General features: G+C 41.6%; 3 protein-coding genes across 4 annotated transcripts; 2 read left to right on the forward strand and 1 right to left on the reverse strand.

Moving 5' to 3' along the window:
• The first annotated feature begins 1,509 nt into the window (after window positions 1-1,509).
• LOC130122683 (DNA damage-inducible transcript 4 protein-like) lies at window positions 1,510-2,912 on the forward strand. The gene is made up of 2 exons (XM_056291653.1): window positions 1,510-1,729; window positions 1,968-2,912. Exons 1-2 carry the CDS (start codon window positions 1,564-1,566, stop codon window positions 2,474-2,476), a joined length of 675 nt encoding a protein of 224 aa, XP_056147628.1. The 5' UTR covers window positions 1,510-1,563; the 3' UTR covers window positions 2,477-2,912.
• A 174-nt stretch (window positions 2,913-3,086) lies between these two features.
• dnajb12a (DnaJ heat shock protein family (Hsp40) member B12a) lies at window positions 3,087-6,494 on the reverse strand. Of its 2 annotated transcripts, none has more exons than XM_056291652.1 (9): window positions 6,238-6,355; window positions 5,776-5,959; window positions 5,354-5,499; window positions 5,059-5,232; window positions 4,886-4,962; window positions 4,667-4,776; window positions 4,095-4,267; window positions 3,801-3,943; window positions 3,087-3,696 (listed from the first exon to the last, which is right to left on the reverse strand). In XM_056291652.1, exons 1-8 carry the CDS (start codon window positions 6,272-6,274, stop codon window positions 3,822-3,824), a joined length of 1,023 nt encoding a protein of 340 aa, XP_056147627.1. In that variant the 5' UTR covers window positions 6,275-6,355; the 3' UTR covers window positions 3,087-3,696; window positions 3,801-3,821. The 2 variants fall into 2 exon arrangements, with proteins under 2 accessions (XP_056147627.1, XP_056147626.1); XM_056291651.1 differs by lacking the exon at window positions 6,238-6,355 and adding an exon at window positions 6,360-6,494 and having other exon boundaries at window positions 3,089-3,696.
• Window positions 6,495-6,663: 169 nt separating this feature from the next.
• On the forward strand, window positions 6,664-8,679 carry trmt2b (tRNA methyltransferase 2 homolog B). Its single transcript, XM_056292340.1, has 2 exons — window positions 6,664-7,634; window positions 7,963-8,679. Exons 1-2 carry the CDS (start codon window positions 6,774-6,776, stop codon window positions 8,581-8,583), a joined length of 1,482 nt encoding a protein of 493 aa, XP_056148315.1. The 5' UTR covers window positions 6,664-6,773; the 3' UTR covers window positions 8,584-8,679.
• The last annotated feature ends 6,344 nt before the right edge of the window (window positions 8,680-15,023 follow it).

Raw genomic sequence — 15,023 nt, forward strand, 5'->3', positions numbered from 1 at the left:
TTCAACTTTCTGTGATTTCATTAAAGTGCTCCAGCAGAGTGGGAAGAGATTGGTCTATACAAACTTCTTTTTTTTGCCATTTCTACATTGTCGTGTAATGTATGCTTTACCAACTTGGCAACTAAATCAGACCTCCAAGCCGAGTTATTATAGTTCTGTATTTCTCATTAGTTTTTTTTAACTTTCACTTCGTTTTGAAATTTTGTGTTCAACTCCGTTTAGTTTTAGTTAGTTTCCATAGTGGTTTGCTTGTTTCATTTTAGTTTTATAGTCTAAATTTTTTTTATTTTAATTTAGGTTTTATTAGTTTCAGCAATTTTTTTAATCGGGGGGGGGTATTTGTCAGGGGCAAGATTCAAGAAGTTCAGAATAGGTATTACAATGCAAAAACAACAGTTTTGTAAGTACACAATGTCGTTTCAGTTAGTTTTCGTTTTTTTTTCTAAAGTCTAGTTTTTATTTTTATTTCAGTCAACTAAAATGTTTTTTTCTCTTCTCACACCTAGAATTAGTGTTTAGTGTAGCTTCAGTTTACTATTTACTAATAACCTTGTTAGCAAGTAAACAAATGAGCCAAAAAGACTGGCAGAGAAAACCCAGCGTGATAGTTAGCATATGGCTAACTGCTGGATATCGGTGCGTTAATGCTAAAATACAGAGACGGCCGCACACTCACGGCCCCATACAGTAATGTAAAGCAACCTTTACATTTTAGTCCCGCATCTATCATCTTTACTGTTCTGCTGATAACAAGTGTATTTAATCGATCGAAACGCCTTATTTTACCCCCCCTCTCCCTCAAACTCAGTGGTTTAAGTTGCGGCGAGCGGTTTTGTCAAACTAAACAACTTCTGGTAAAGTTGATGACAGAGTTGTAACTAGGAATTGCTGAGGGTTATTAAAACCAACGTCGGTATGATGTTTATTCGTATATACCGATTAACAGTGGGCTGGGTTGTATACAATTTAGACAACTCAAAAGATTTTTTTTTTTTGTAAACAAGATAAAGAATCCCTTGCGCACATATTTCTGATATTCAATAGCTTTTCAACAGTACGCAGCCTACGTGCGATACGTGTCGGTCATGGTGAGTAAACCTGTTCGAACAGGAATGAGGGGCTGGCTCCCGAAAACTCGTTTGTCACTTTTTGAATCCTGCAAAATGTGCAAATAAAACCAGTAACAGTTATGCTGCGTTGGGTGTGCTGGTCTTTACATTGAAAGCTCGGCTAAATACAGCACAATTACAATCAGTATAAGCTATACTACTTTTTAGTAGAAAATGTTGACAGTTTTGGGCAAGTTTTGGGGGGGAGGGGGCATAGTGGGGGTTGTTGGGTCTGACCGCTTCATCAAAGGGGACCTAAACGTTACTAGGCAGGTTAGAAGGTTGAGGACGTGTTGTGAACGCTGATTGGCCGAGAAATACAGTGGGCGGGGCGTTTCGGCAGGGGTATTTATTGCATTGTTCCATTGTTTCCAGTGTGTTTTCCAGCTGGTCTGGCAGAGGGGCTCCCTAGACACCGCTCCACTTTTAAACGTAGACTTTTTTCCCCGTTTAAATGTCTTTTTCCTGCGATCATTCTATGGACGGAAGTTTTCCTCCATCCCCAGCGGAGGACCGGGGTTCAAAAAGGCTGTCGTGGAGCAATCTGCTGCAGAGACTGACTAAACTAAAGGGAGTCAATGAGAAACTCACAGCAGATCAGCGCAACCGGAGTACAACTGGTGAGTATTGCAGGCTTGTGCTTTTGTCTGGGGAGGCTCTCTTGGCTTTTATCTGGGGTGATTCACAAGTCCTATCGGCAGGATTCAAGAAAATAACTCGTTAATGTCTTTTATTTATAAATTATAAGAGTTTTGTAGTCTGGAATTACACTTCCAGATTGAAATGACATACACCACCAAATCAAGATTCATATTTAGCTTTCTAAACCTCTTCTTTTTTTTCTTTTCTTTTTTAAAGGATCTGTGGCAGACATTTCCATGTCAGACTCGGAGAGCAGTGTCTTCATTCATCCACTGGAGGAGACCCTGGCTGCAGAGGTTGTGGAAATCATAGCCCAAAGCCTAAGTGACACATCACTCATTGCTCTAAGCTGTTCCAAGCTCATTTTACCTGACTGCCTTCTGCACAACATTGGACAAGAACTCCTCCACTTGGCTGCAAGTGAGCCATGTGGCCTGAGGGGAGCGATTATAGACCTATGTGTGGACATGGGTGACCGGGAAAATCTACAAAGCGTGGACGAAATAGCTGTTGATGGCAGTTTAGTCCCAACCTTCCATGTAACCCTGATCCTGAGACCTGAGGCTGGAGGATTGTGGCCCAGGGTTCAGAAACTCTTCAAGGGCAACACACAGAGTCATAGTACAATTTCAAGGCACCAACACACTCTAAGACTCGGTACTGGCTTCCGTGTCATCAAAAGAAAACTGTACTGTACAGGGGAGCTACTGATCGAGGAGTGCTAGTGAACAAATACTCTGCTCAGTAAGAAGTCAAGCCTATTAAAACTGAGATAGGCACACAGAGAACACCGGTGGCTTTAGCATTGCCTCATGTCCATCGTTGATGCACTCAATAGACACCTCAAATGGCAGTGAAAATATGAATTATTAATTTAATGACATTCCACTGGATGTCACTGCAACGTTCCAGGTCACGTTACCACATATTTGTAGATTTGATGTTTGTAGTATTTATTTTTGTTTTTCTTTTTGTGTTTCATGGCAGCTATCCCAGAAATCCAATGTCAGATGGTGAAAAAATATTTGTTGCTGACATGAGTGACAATGTACGCTGTATGCCAAAACATGGGTCTTAATTTTTTTTCTCATGATAGTGAATTGATACCCTTGATTTGTCAACTTGTGTGTGTGTGTGTGTGTGTGTGTGTGTGTGTGACAGTTATTCCCCGTAACGGTACATTTTATATGTTAAATGTTTTAAAGAAAATTAATGAAATATTTTCTGATAAATCTTTGTTCAATCTCCCTTACTCATTTTCATTCTTGTCTTTTACACACATCTATAGAAATCTGCGTCGAAAAGGGAATGACTGTTCAAGAGCCATTAGAATTATTTAATTAAAAGAAACTTTATACAATTTTAGGATTAAATTTAATAAATACGGGTTCAAATTTGTTTGTGCAATAATTTCCAATACTCATAATCCAACAGGCTACAAGCAAATCCACAGAATAACATTAAATTCTATCATAAATGATATTAGCTCAACTCCATTAAACCCTGCACTGTTAAAAGTATTTTATTTACACTGGTATGAACTATAAAAATTACACTTTATCATCAGTGGCTCAGATGTGTCTACAAGAAGGCCATAAGATTTTTCAGTGTCTAGGAAAACAAAAGGATTGGGCTAGAGAAAGCTAAATCTTAGCAGCTTTGTTAACCGTTCAAGGAGACAATAATGCTCTTACATTCAAACGTTACACCACTTGGTTTTCACCACCATGAAGACACTAGTGAAGGAAAATGTCAGCCAGTCAGTTCAAGTTTCTAACAGTTCTACAGGAAGCCATTCTACAGAAGGCTGCAGAAGTCTCCCTGACGAGCTGTTGCCCACCATGTGTAAGGCATGTCTGATTCTATTGGTTTTGCTGCAGTAATATGCTCCAATTTCAGTGGGCCCCAATGGATTTCTTCTTTTTAGATTCAAGTACCAAAGAACCTATGAAAAAGAAAAAAAATTGTCATAGATGCCACAAAAGGGATCATTGCATGGCCAGTTACAATAATTATTCCATGTATGTAGTGAAAATTGCAACAGCTCACCTTTATGTGCATCAGTAGTTTCTATCCATGTAGAATAACCTGAATTTCAGACAGTCTGGAGCAGCTTGGAGTCCCCATTCTCTGTGCGCGCTGATACAAGTCAGTATCTCCAAAGTAACGAGCACGGTAAAGTAAGCCTTCCTCTGTTAAGTGTGTAGGGGAAGAAATATGTCAGGAGATATACCTTGCTTAACTCTATTAACATTAGTTTTGATTGTAATATTAGTGCAACAGGACTAAAGCACATCCATAAAAAAGTTTTCATACTACATAGCTTTTGTCTAATAGACTTACTTTGTTGCTTCTCTTTCCAACAGTTGTTTCGGAGGTTGGAAATGTAGTCTTCTTCCACACTTTTCTCAACATTTCTCAGTTTATTTCCAGAGTATTCTTCATTGAAACGGTCTCCCACATAGAAAGGCACCTTTAGGGCTGATGTATGCCTTTTGTGAACATGGCCAGCTGACCTGGTCCAAAGACATGATATTACATTACAGTCATTTAGCAGACGCTTTTATCCAAAGCGACTTAAAATAAGTGCATTTAACGTAGGAAATCAGGGGAACTACTAGTCATCAGAGATCATAAGTGCATCTTCTCTCTAAACAAGCATCTAAGAGCAAAACCAGTGCTAAAGTAAAAGTGCAAGAAAGACATTTTTTTTTTAAACGAGCGAATACAGTAAGTGCTAAGAGCAAGTAAAAGGGTAGTAGTTCTTGAAGAGGTCAGTTTTCAATCTGCGCCGAAAGATGGGCAGCGACTCATATATCAATTGAGTCAAACAAACGACATAATTTATTTGAGGAAACTGCCAAGACACATATTGATATAACGTCATAGAGTTTATATAATGGAGAGGCACTTACGGGCGGTAGCTAAGGCTGTAAGGGGGGTGGGACACCATCATTTGGCTGAGAGCAGATACGACAATGAGGATGAGAATGGGCATCAGCTGGACAAACAGAGCAAGACCTCCCTGTTCAGGGAAAAAATGTTTTCAAACAGTGACTAAAATGCCAGGAAACATAAATGTGTCAACCGATATGAAACTAGAATACTATAGGTGTATAAAAGGCAAGACTTACATCTCTCTGTTCTCTTCTCTCCTGTCTATTCTGTTGGCCAAAGTGCATTCTGCCATTTCTGTAAACATGCACATTACCTGAAAAAGAATATGATAAAATAAAGATCACAGGTCCATAAATAGAAGTGCATTACAATACAAAATAAATACTTTATATACACATCTTCTACTTACTAGATGGAAATCCACCACCAAAGAACATGTTGAAAAGGTCCTCCGGCGAGATGTCTGCTTCAAAGTCATGACGTTGGTGCCTGTGTCTGGTTGGGTGTGATCTTTCCTCTCCATACTGGTCATACTGTCTTCGTTTCTCTGGGTTACTCAGCACAGCATAAGCATTTCCAATAGCTGAAGAACACGGCAATGCAAACATTTATGTTAAGCAAACTTGGACCCATTATTTAAAATGTTTATTATTAAAAACATTTTATTTTCTATACAGAAGCATTAAACACATTAATAGATTTACCTTTAAATGCCTCTGTGGCTCCTGGTGCATGGTTTTTATCTGGATGGAATTTGAGAGCCAGCTTCCTATAGGCCTTTTTAAGATCTTCTTCATTTGCATCTTTTTCAACTCCAAGAATTTGGTAGTAATCTTTACAGCTCTTGATTCTACAGGTAAGAAAATAATTTAAAAAAATCAGCAACACAGATCATTAGTGGATTGTAGAAGCACTCAATCGCTGGGAAGCCTGACTCATACAATATGTAGTAAGTACATATATGCAGTTTATTAAATGAGTTTTCAAGCCTCCAAGCAAAAAGGCCTACTGCTGAAAAAGAACGTACCACGATCATTCCTGAATATGCTGGCAACCTCATGACAAGGAAGTTAAGCATAAATATGCTTTTAAGTGTTTTGGGAAAAAAAAGCGAACAAAAACTAACTTTTTGACAGCATCCAGCTGCTCTGACGTGTATGGTTTAGCGTTGGCTGTGTCTGGGGCACCCTCCCTTGACACATGAGCCTCATCTCCGTGGCTGCGATGTCTCATTCCGGGTGTATCTCCATTCATAGGACTGTCATTTTCATCTGGAGGTTTTCCATTCTGTCTTAACGATTCCAACAATTCTATAGAATGAAACCAGGGAAATCGATTAGATTTTTACCAAGCAAAGTTCTTTATTAGGTTTTACTGATGGGCTAATGTTATAGCTAAGCAGCCTGTTGGCGGCTACCACCACGGTTTGTCATGAAGTCGTTGAGGAAGTGCTAGTCAAACTTCCTCTGCAAACATGACAGCTGAGACAACTAAGATCACTAAATTTGATTAATCAACAACAAAAAAATCCAGAAAATCCAGATGGGTAGTAAAAAACAAAAAAAAAAGTAAAAAAAACTACAAATACCAGGGTCAGTGAGGAGCTGCAGGCGAGGATTCATCATGCTAACGTTAGCATAAAGGTTTTACAGTGACGGCCCATCGACTAAACATTACACCAGAGCTGGAGAATAGCTTGATTCACCTTACCTTTGGCCTGATCTGTCGGAAACAAGCGCTGCGCCTTTTCTAGAAATTTCCTGGCTTTTTCCGGTTGGTTATTGCTGAGTGCATATAGAGAAATCTTAATACAGCGCTCGGCTTCGTCCTTGTTTGAGTCCATTGCGACACAGCGGAACTGTTTACTTGCCTCCCCCCGGTTGCCTGGAGATGACGTAGTTACAATTTCCGGAACATAAATAGAACGTCACACAAGTGAACTCCCTGTAAATCCAGCGTGCATGTGAAGCATCATCGTTATTGTTTTAATATAAAACCGAAAGGTAAAGCTGTTTTTCGCATTGTGATGACGTAAGGTGGCTTGAGACCAGGCAGCTGCTTTGTTACTTGTTACAGTCAGTCTCTTCATTCCTTTTTTATGTGAGTTAGTCAAACGTTAGTGAAATGACTTTAGCAGGAGCGTGCATAAGGCCGATTGCATTTATCAAATCCAAGGGTCAGACTTCTCTGTTGAAAACCTATATGTGTTTTTCAAGTGCGATTACTGCTCAGCAGGGAAAATCAGATAAAAAAAACTGGACGCAAAAGCGCAAGAAGCATGTGTTAAATGCCCACCTGTCTTGGGAAGAAAAATTGGCTGATGCGGTCACGCCTTTATGGAGACTCAGTTATGATGATCAACTTGGGCTGAAACAGAAACACCAGGAAAGGATACTGTCCCGACTTTCTGGCCAGCTTTCAAAGGGAACTTTGTCCCAACCACAGTCATCACCTATCGATGGTAACCTCAGCTTCCCACTTCTGCCTATTTTACCATCACCAGTCAGGGATGGCTACCGCAACAAATCCACTTTTTCTGTCAACATTGGAGTGGATGGCAATCCAAAGACAGTTGGGTTCTATGTTGGCACAGGCAGGAAAAGAAACATATTTTGTTTCAGTGGAGACCAGCTCCTCAACATGCCAGAGAAACACAAATTGGTGGCCAGATGTTACCAGGATTTCATCCGACTTTCTCCCCTGGATCCCTGCCTCCTGTTCCACACCGGGGGTCACTGGAGAGAGGTCACAGTGAGGACAAATGCAGAGGGCCACACAATGGCCATTGTGTACTTTCATCCACAGACACTCACCCCAGCAGAGATAGGGGTCCATAAAGCGGACCTTCTTGATTACTTCACTCAGGGCCCTGGGGCAGTCTGTGGGCTGGATTCATTGTACTTTCAGGAGAGCTCCATGACTCGCACTAGTCATGAGGAGTCCCCTTACCAGCTCCTTCATGGCAAGCCACACATATACGAGGAGGTAATTAAGTCATTACAGAATAAGTTACAGAGAAACTATAGCACCTTTCATTGCATTTGGTGAACCAAACCAAATCTATTTTGACTGCTACAATGTCACAATCCACTATTGCAATTTAATTTGCCCAAGTATATGAATGTAGCACATACACAAATTGCTCTTTTGGCAACAATACATCAGAGGGAGGAGTGACATACTATAACTTGACAAGAGTTGTTCAAATGGCTTCTGAGAAATCAAAGCTGTATTTTTAGAGTATAATATCAACAAAATCAAATGTATTGAACATGCATTTGCATTCTTTTTCCTATTGTGTTGTCATTCACAGGTGCTGGGGTTCAAGTTTCGCATCTCACCTGATGCCTTTTTCCAAGTAAACCAGACAGCCGCTGAGGTACTCTATAGCACAGTTAGAGACATATGTTTCCCAAACCCACATAAAGGGGAAGGTAGATCAAGGTTAGGAGGTACCCTCCTAGATGTATGCTGTGGGACAGGTGCCATTGGAATTACTCTGTCTCCGATGGTAGACAAAGTCATTGGCATAGAGCTCATAGAGCAAGCAGTGGAAGATGCCAGACATAACACAACATTAAACACTATAATGAACTGCGAGTTCCTTGCTGGAAGAGCAGAGGTCATCCTCCCGGACCTTTTGCCTCAGTTGAGCTCCTCAGATGGAGATCTCACAGCAGTGGTGAACCCGTCCCGAGCTGGCCTGCACTACCGCGTGATCCGTGCTCTAAGAAACCAGTCTGAAATTCGAAGACTTGTCTATATTTCGTGTAAACCAGATGGAGAAGCCACGAGGAATTTCAGAGAACTATGTTGTGCTCCAAATCCACAAAAGAAACTCAGAGGAGAGGCATTTACCCTAAATTTGGCTATTCCTGTGGATATGTTCCCTCATACTCCACATTGTGAACTGGTGCTACTTTTTGAGAGATAGTAGATATTTTCCCTGAAAAGGTAGCCTTTAATGTAAGGTGTCAGTTGACTCGGTCTTTCTGTTCTGTGAGAAAAAATGCTTTGTTAAAGTTGCCGTTACATTTCTATAATTATCTGTATTTATACAGTAGATGGCGCTGTGTCGCCTTAAAGCAAATTTCAGCTGATGTCAAAAGATATCGTTGCACAACAGCATTTGGTCACTTTTGGTGCAGTTCACTAAAGGTCATACATTATGGGTGCATAAGAGGTCACGTTTTGTGCCTGAGAGATTACCAACACTTGTGTGTCATCACATATTTCAATAACGTGCCCTTGGCTTTAGTGATCGTGTGTTCTTTTTCTCTTGAGCGAGGTAATGGGGTGATTTTACTCATTCGGACTAGTTCCTAACCATCAAGGCTGTGCCAGATTGAGCAGAAAAAAACTGTGCTCCCCACAGCAAGCACGTTGGTTATTAATAATTTAAAGTTAGCTGTGGCCAAGTTCATGTAAAAATCAAGAAACATGTTCCACCTTGTCAATCACATAATGGGTATTTCATTATGCATGCTCAATAATCCAGGTAAAGAAATCATAGAAAGTTGAATCAGTTCATCTGGACACATTTATTGAGAGAGAAATGTTTCTTCACTCATCTAAATGAATGCTTCAGTCTAAACTGACTGCAGGTATCCCCACCCTTATAAACAATACAGTGGAATAACGACCAGAAACAATGATCAGTTTCATATGCAAATAATCGTGACCATTAACTTGGGTTACAGTGGACATGTGTGCTATTCACAGAGGATTGGGGAATAGTTGCAATCACAGCATTGTAAGATGGTGACAATTGTACTCTTAGCCCCTCTCTCGGTTCAGGGATGGTTGTTCCTGCTTCACATAGATGGCCTCTTTGACTCCCCGTTCAAACCAGCGTTCCTCCCTATCAAGGATCAGAATCATGTTTATTGGCCGTGTAGGTTTGCACACACATGGAATTTGACTCTGGTTTCATGGCTGTCTCAGTGTACTTAACGTAGAATAACAACACAACAATCTTCAGATATAAATATACACAAAGATTGACTATATACAGGTGAAATAAGAGGCAATAAAGTGCACTGGTGCAGAGAATATATCAGAGATGCTGAAATAGGGAGTGCACATCTTCATCTTTGAAAGAGTGTCAATCACATTACGTATTGCAAATTAGCATTTGTGGATTCGTCTGGTTCCCAGGGTAGTATATGGCACACCTGAAGGAGAATAAATTGAGGTATTTGCTTTTACTTGCAGAGGAAGTAATTGGCGTTTTTTTTAAACAAACCTGCAGTTTTGATATGCACTCACTGAATGATTGCTTCATCAGACATTAGTTAAGTCTTTATATATTTCTAATTATTTGATTATCTTCATCAGAGACCATCAGGATTAGAAGGTTTCTGAGTTCAGTGGATTGACTTTAAACAGCAACAGGTTAATTTTCAAAACACCTTTCAATAATACTTCATTTGAGATGACTACATGTTCGCATTCTCCGGTGGAACCAAGAGTGGAGATGGAGGAGGGATGAATGGAGGAACAAATGTTAAAAATAATAAAAAACTGACATGTCTTCATGATAGACTCATTTTATCAACATCCCTAAAGATGCATCAATACCATGTGCACTTACTCAATGTGTTAATACTCTATTGAGGATAAATCCCTTCATGAATAAAATGTTTGTTTAAGCAATTGATATTGTAACATGGTCTTTTTCTCTCTTTCATAGAACAGTGCATGTGTACCAGCCCTTGCAACATACACAGACAGTTACAAAGATGTGGAATTTGTGCATAAGGCCAGACAGTACTGGGGCTTGTTCGTTGTCAGGATCTGTTAACAAAAACATGCACAGTAATTTAACAGTGCTTAAAGGAATCTCAACCACCAGTTACATCTGAAACCATTCACCCAGCATCAAATAATTCTCAATCTCAACTGCATATGTGCTTTTAGACTATGGGAGCGTAATGTTAACCTTCTATTACATAGACTTCATACCTCAATTACTTTATGGAATTGGTGAATGTTGACCCTAACATTTTCTTAAACACAAAATTCAGTATGGTGCCTGTTGTGGTGGCTTTAGCTAATTAGTTGGTTTCAAAATGTAGTTGTTGATGATAACTTCTTGTTTAAGTGAATGTGCGCAATAAAAATTGACCGGTAGGACAGTCCGGCTGATAACTTACCAAAGTCAGCAGCACTGAATGGGATGAGTTTGTAATATAGAGATAATTGGCTTAGAGGAGGGCAGTACGATGGTGGCAGTGGTTAACGTGGTCATCTCACAACAAGAAGGTCCTGGTTCGAACCCCAGGGTTGTCCAACCATGAGGGTCATCCCAGGTCGTCCTGTGTGGAATTTGCATGTTCTCTCCGTGTCTGCGTGGGTTTCCTACGGGTGCTCCGGTTTCATCCCACAGTCCAAAGACATGTAGTTCAGGTAAATCGGTCATACTAAATTGTCCCTCGGTGTGAATGTGTGTGTCGGCCCTGTGATGGCCTGGCAACCTGTCTCAGGGTGTCTCCCTGCCTGCCACCCATTGACTGCTAGGATAGGCTCCAGCATCCCATGACCCGAATTCGGATAAGCGGCTTGGATAATGGATGGTATAGAGGAGAAAGTCCATCTCATATGTCTTAAGGAGTGTGAGCCTCAGACCAAACTACAAGCATATGAACCAAACCACATGGTTAACCTTGAAGGACGGCTGTGATGAAATAAAGTTATAAAACCAAAATATTTATCGTACTTGTGCAGGTATTTGGTCAAAAGGATGCAAAATAAACGGAGTGTGCAAACATGAGTTACAGAAGCACAATATCCCTGCACGGCAAGATGGAAATAGCTATGGATTGTTTCACTGCAGGCATGCAAAGTTTGAGTGCAATCGCAGAGATTTGAAAAGCCAAAACAAAGCTTCAGGTATACAAAATAAAATAGCAAGTACAAACCTGTTATCATTTTAGCTCCATATTAGATGCAGCAAAGTAACTAGCTTGAATAACCACCAACTCAGTTTGGGACATAAGACCATGAGGGCTTGTATGAAAAAAGGAGTGATGTATCATGATGTCAGCAGGATTTTCACATGAATCTGATGTTTATGCTATGCATTCAGTATTTATTCTGAGCCGCTCTGGTGGCCGAGTGGAATAAACCGCCGTTCTTGCAATCCGCCCGTCATGTGGCTGGGAGCTTCGTATCCCAGGCTCGACGTAACCGGTCACGGCCAGAGCGTCCACGGGGTAAGGCACGCATTAGGCCACCCTTACACGAGGGATAGTGGGTGTAGATCGGTGGTGTTCGGGGACTCGTCGTTCTCCAGCGACCCCTCTGGCCCATCCGGGCTCCTGCAGCCAAGCAACCGAAAGCATTCTCCCTACGCCTCTTTCGCGGCCTGAAGGTAATGCAATCCACGCGAGGCACCAGCGTGCAAAATAGGGAGAGCAGCCGACACGAGTTTGAAGGAAACTGGTGTTACGACTATCTCTTTCCTGTGGAAACGTGAGCCAGGGGAGTTATTCGACAAGAATTCCGGCCATATGCCATTGGGTTAATCGGGTGGGATAAAGGGGAAAAACTAGAAATAAATTTAGGGGGAAAAAGTATTTATTCTGAGGGGTGTCTGGGTAGCATAGCGGTCTATTCCGTTGCCTACCAACACGGGGATTGCCTGTTCGAATTCCCGTTGTTACCTCCGGCTTGGTCGGGCGTCCCTACAGACACAATTGGCCGTTTCTGCGGGTGGGAAGCCGGATGTGGGTATGTGTCCTGGTCGCTGCACTAGCGCCTCCTCTGATCGGTTGGGGCGCCTGTTCGGGGGGGAGGGGATAGCGTGATCCTCCCACGCGCTATTTCCCCCTGGTGAAACGCCTCACTGTCAAGTGAAAAGAAGCGGCTGGCGACTCCACATGTATCGGAGGAGGCATGTGGTAGTCTGCAGCCCTCCCTGGATCGACAGACAGGGTGGAGCAGTGACTGGGACGGCTTGGAGAGCGGGGTGATTGGCCAGGGCCAATTGGGGAGAAAAAGGGGAAAACAACGTATTTATTCTGTTGTTTAATTATCTTGACGTATTAAAGCTTGTCAGTGGGTCATTTCAGTGCTGTGTGACATGGTATCCGACCTTTATTGGCAAAATCATAATTTAAAATCAGCCATCTCAGATGCTGGAGTCAGACTCATGCCATTTGTGCATTGTAATGAATGAAAGGTCACGTGTTTAACTTGACCCACTCACGGATGTACGTGCAGTGCGTGTGACGTATACAGGAAGTTAGAAGCGCATGTTATGAAGGTTGTAACTCGGGTGAACGCTAGTAAAAGCTACACAGTTAAGAACCTACGAAGTCGGCTCGTTCTTGAATTATTCTTATGTCAGTAAGACAAGGCGTCTACGGACATTACATGCATGACTGGAGCCACATGCAATGGGAGGAATGTGAGCATCTTCCATCATTTAGGATGTATTGTTAAACAGGGTAAGAGCTCTACAGTGACCACTTCTCAGATAAACCTATGCTTTAAAGGAAACAGCCTATTCACCCAGATAGAGAATCAGTTGGCTGTGACTCAGTATATGGAGAGCATTGTCAGGGGTTAGAAGTTCAGCTACTGTTTGGCTAAATGTTTGGTCAGGCAGGGCAATGATCTGAGCGATACTGAATGAGGTATAATTACTGGTGCCGGATGTGGTGGTTCCAACATCTTTGAGAAAACTGCCCTTTCGTAACTGTTGTGCAATAGTGTCTAGACTCTAGACTTTATAGAGAATGGTGCAAAGAAGAAACACCCAGTCATCGACAATCCTGTGACCGGAGAGTGTCCGAAAAGAATGGCTGTACTCTTTCAAGACAACAGGAAGGCCACAAGCATAGTTGTAAATAACAGCTTAGTACAACAGTGGTGTGCAGAAGGGCATCTCTGAGCACACAAGTCAGACCTGAAGATAGACCATGGCAGCAGAAGACCAAGCTGGGTTCTACTCCAGTCATCTATGAACAAGCTGAGACTACTGTGAGCATGTAATCACCAAAACTGGGCAAAAGAAGACTGGAAAAACATTGCCTGGTTCAACAAATCTCAATTTAGCATGTCACACGAACAGCATGAGTCTGTGGGTCCATCCTGTTGTCAAAAGTACATGCTGGTAATGATGGTATATTGGTGTTGGGAACATTTTCTTGGCCCATAGGGCTCCTTAACACTAAATATGCCTTAATTAAACACCACAGCTTACTTAAGCATTGTTGCTGACCATGTGCAACTTCATGACCACAGTCCAGGCTTTTTGCAAATGGATGCTTCCAAAACGACATTGTACCATGTAAAGCACGCATCATCTTAGCATGGCTCCAGGAAATGACAGTGTCTTTAGTTGGTCCCTGGGCGCTGCTCGGCAGCTGCCACGGCTCCTAGCTATAGGTTAAAATGCAGAGGATGAGTTTCCCCATGGGGGTTAATAAAGTACATCTTGATCCAATGGCCTGCACAGTTCCCAGATCATGTCTCATCCCAAAGCGTCTTTGGGATGAATCTAAGGGAGGTTTGCAGCAGACCAATCTGCAGGAACCGTATGATGCTACTGAGCCAGTGTAGACAAAGATCCCTGTGGGATGTTCCTAGTACATTATTTAATATACCTCTCAAGAATTCAGGGTGTTCTGGAGACCGAAGGGGGTCCTACCTGATGCTAGACAGATGTAACTTATCAAGTAGCCACATAGTATTACTTTGACCCTCTTCTACAAACTAAACCCTATATTTATCCCATATGTTAGATTTGATCTAATTTGAATTCCATGTGTGAAATTGAGTTAGTCAGCATTATTCTGCTACTCTGTAGATATATGGACGCATGGTTGCACAACGGGTTTATGCATCCAACCAAATAGCGTTGTATGGATTTAACTGTCTTTACTTTGACAACTCAAATAAATCATGTTTGACCTGCTTTGAGGCCTGACACAGCTCCAGTAGTTTATATAAGTGTTGCATCGGTGTTTGCTAGATGTTGGGTGTGTTAACATTGTACCGCCTTGGACAAGGACATAAGCCAACCCCTGGGATCAAAACATTCAAGTAGATGTCCAACAAAGAAGGTGAACATTAGGCTAGCCTCGCTTCTCAACTCACAATGAAGTTGGGAGATACTTCTATGTTTAAACTGGTCTTGGATGTGAAAATGCCACTGCTGTCTTTCAGTGGCTCACCATGAGCGCTTTTTTCAAATTCTACAATCCTTGAGAGTTTCTTCTCCTTGTATAACTCTGTTTGGAGGACCACCAAAAAGTATTTCTGTTGAGTTCTCTTGTGTCAAGAAATACTTCAATTCAGCCATAGGTTTAGAGGCAGGTTGAAATGATGCTTGATGGTTTTTTATTTTTTTTTAAAAATGTTGATATA

This window comes from Lampris incognitus, chromosome 13 (genome assembly GCF_029633865.1).
Source record: "Lampris incognitus isolate fLamInc1 chromosome 13, fLamInc1.hap2, whole genome shotgun sequence".
Classification (NCBI taxonomy): Eukaryota; Metazoa; Chordata; class Actinopteri; order Lampriformes; family Lampridae; genus Lampris; species Lampris incognitus.

Bases quoted from the DNA above. Each gene is read 5' to 3' on its own strand.
- LOC130122683 (XM_056291653.1), top strand. From the start codon at position 1,564: ATGTCTTTTTCCTGCGATCATTCTATGGACGGAAGTTTTCCTCCATCC. The intron at 1,730-1,967 runs GTGAGTATTGCA...TCTTTTTTAAAG, and splicing joins GCGCAACCGGAGTACAACTG to GATCTGTGGCAGACATTTCC.
- dnajb12a (XM_056291651.1), bottom strand. From the start codon at position 6,492: ATGGACTCAAACAAGGACGAAGCCGAGCGCTGTATTAAGATTTCTCTA. The intron at 5,960-6,359 runs GTAAGGTGAATC...TTCATTCTATAG, and splicing joins TCCGACAGATCAGGCCAAAG to AATTGTTGGAATCGTTAAGA. The intron at 5,233-5,353 runs GTAAATCTATTA...CGTGTTCTTCAG, and splicing joins AGCCACAGAGGCATTTAAAG to CTATTGGAAATGCTTATGCT.
- trmt2b (XM_056292340.1), top strand. From the start codon at position 6,774: ATGACTTTAGCAGGAGCGTGCATAAGGCCGATTGCATTTATCAAATCC. The intron at 7,635-7,962 runs GTAATTAAGTCA...TGTCATTCACAG, and splicing joins AGCCACACATATACGAGGAG to GTGCTGGGGTTCAAGTTTCG.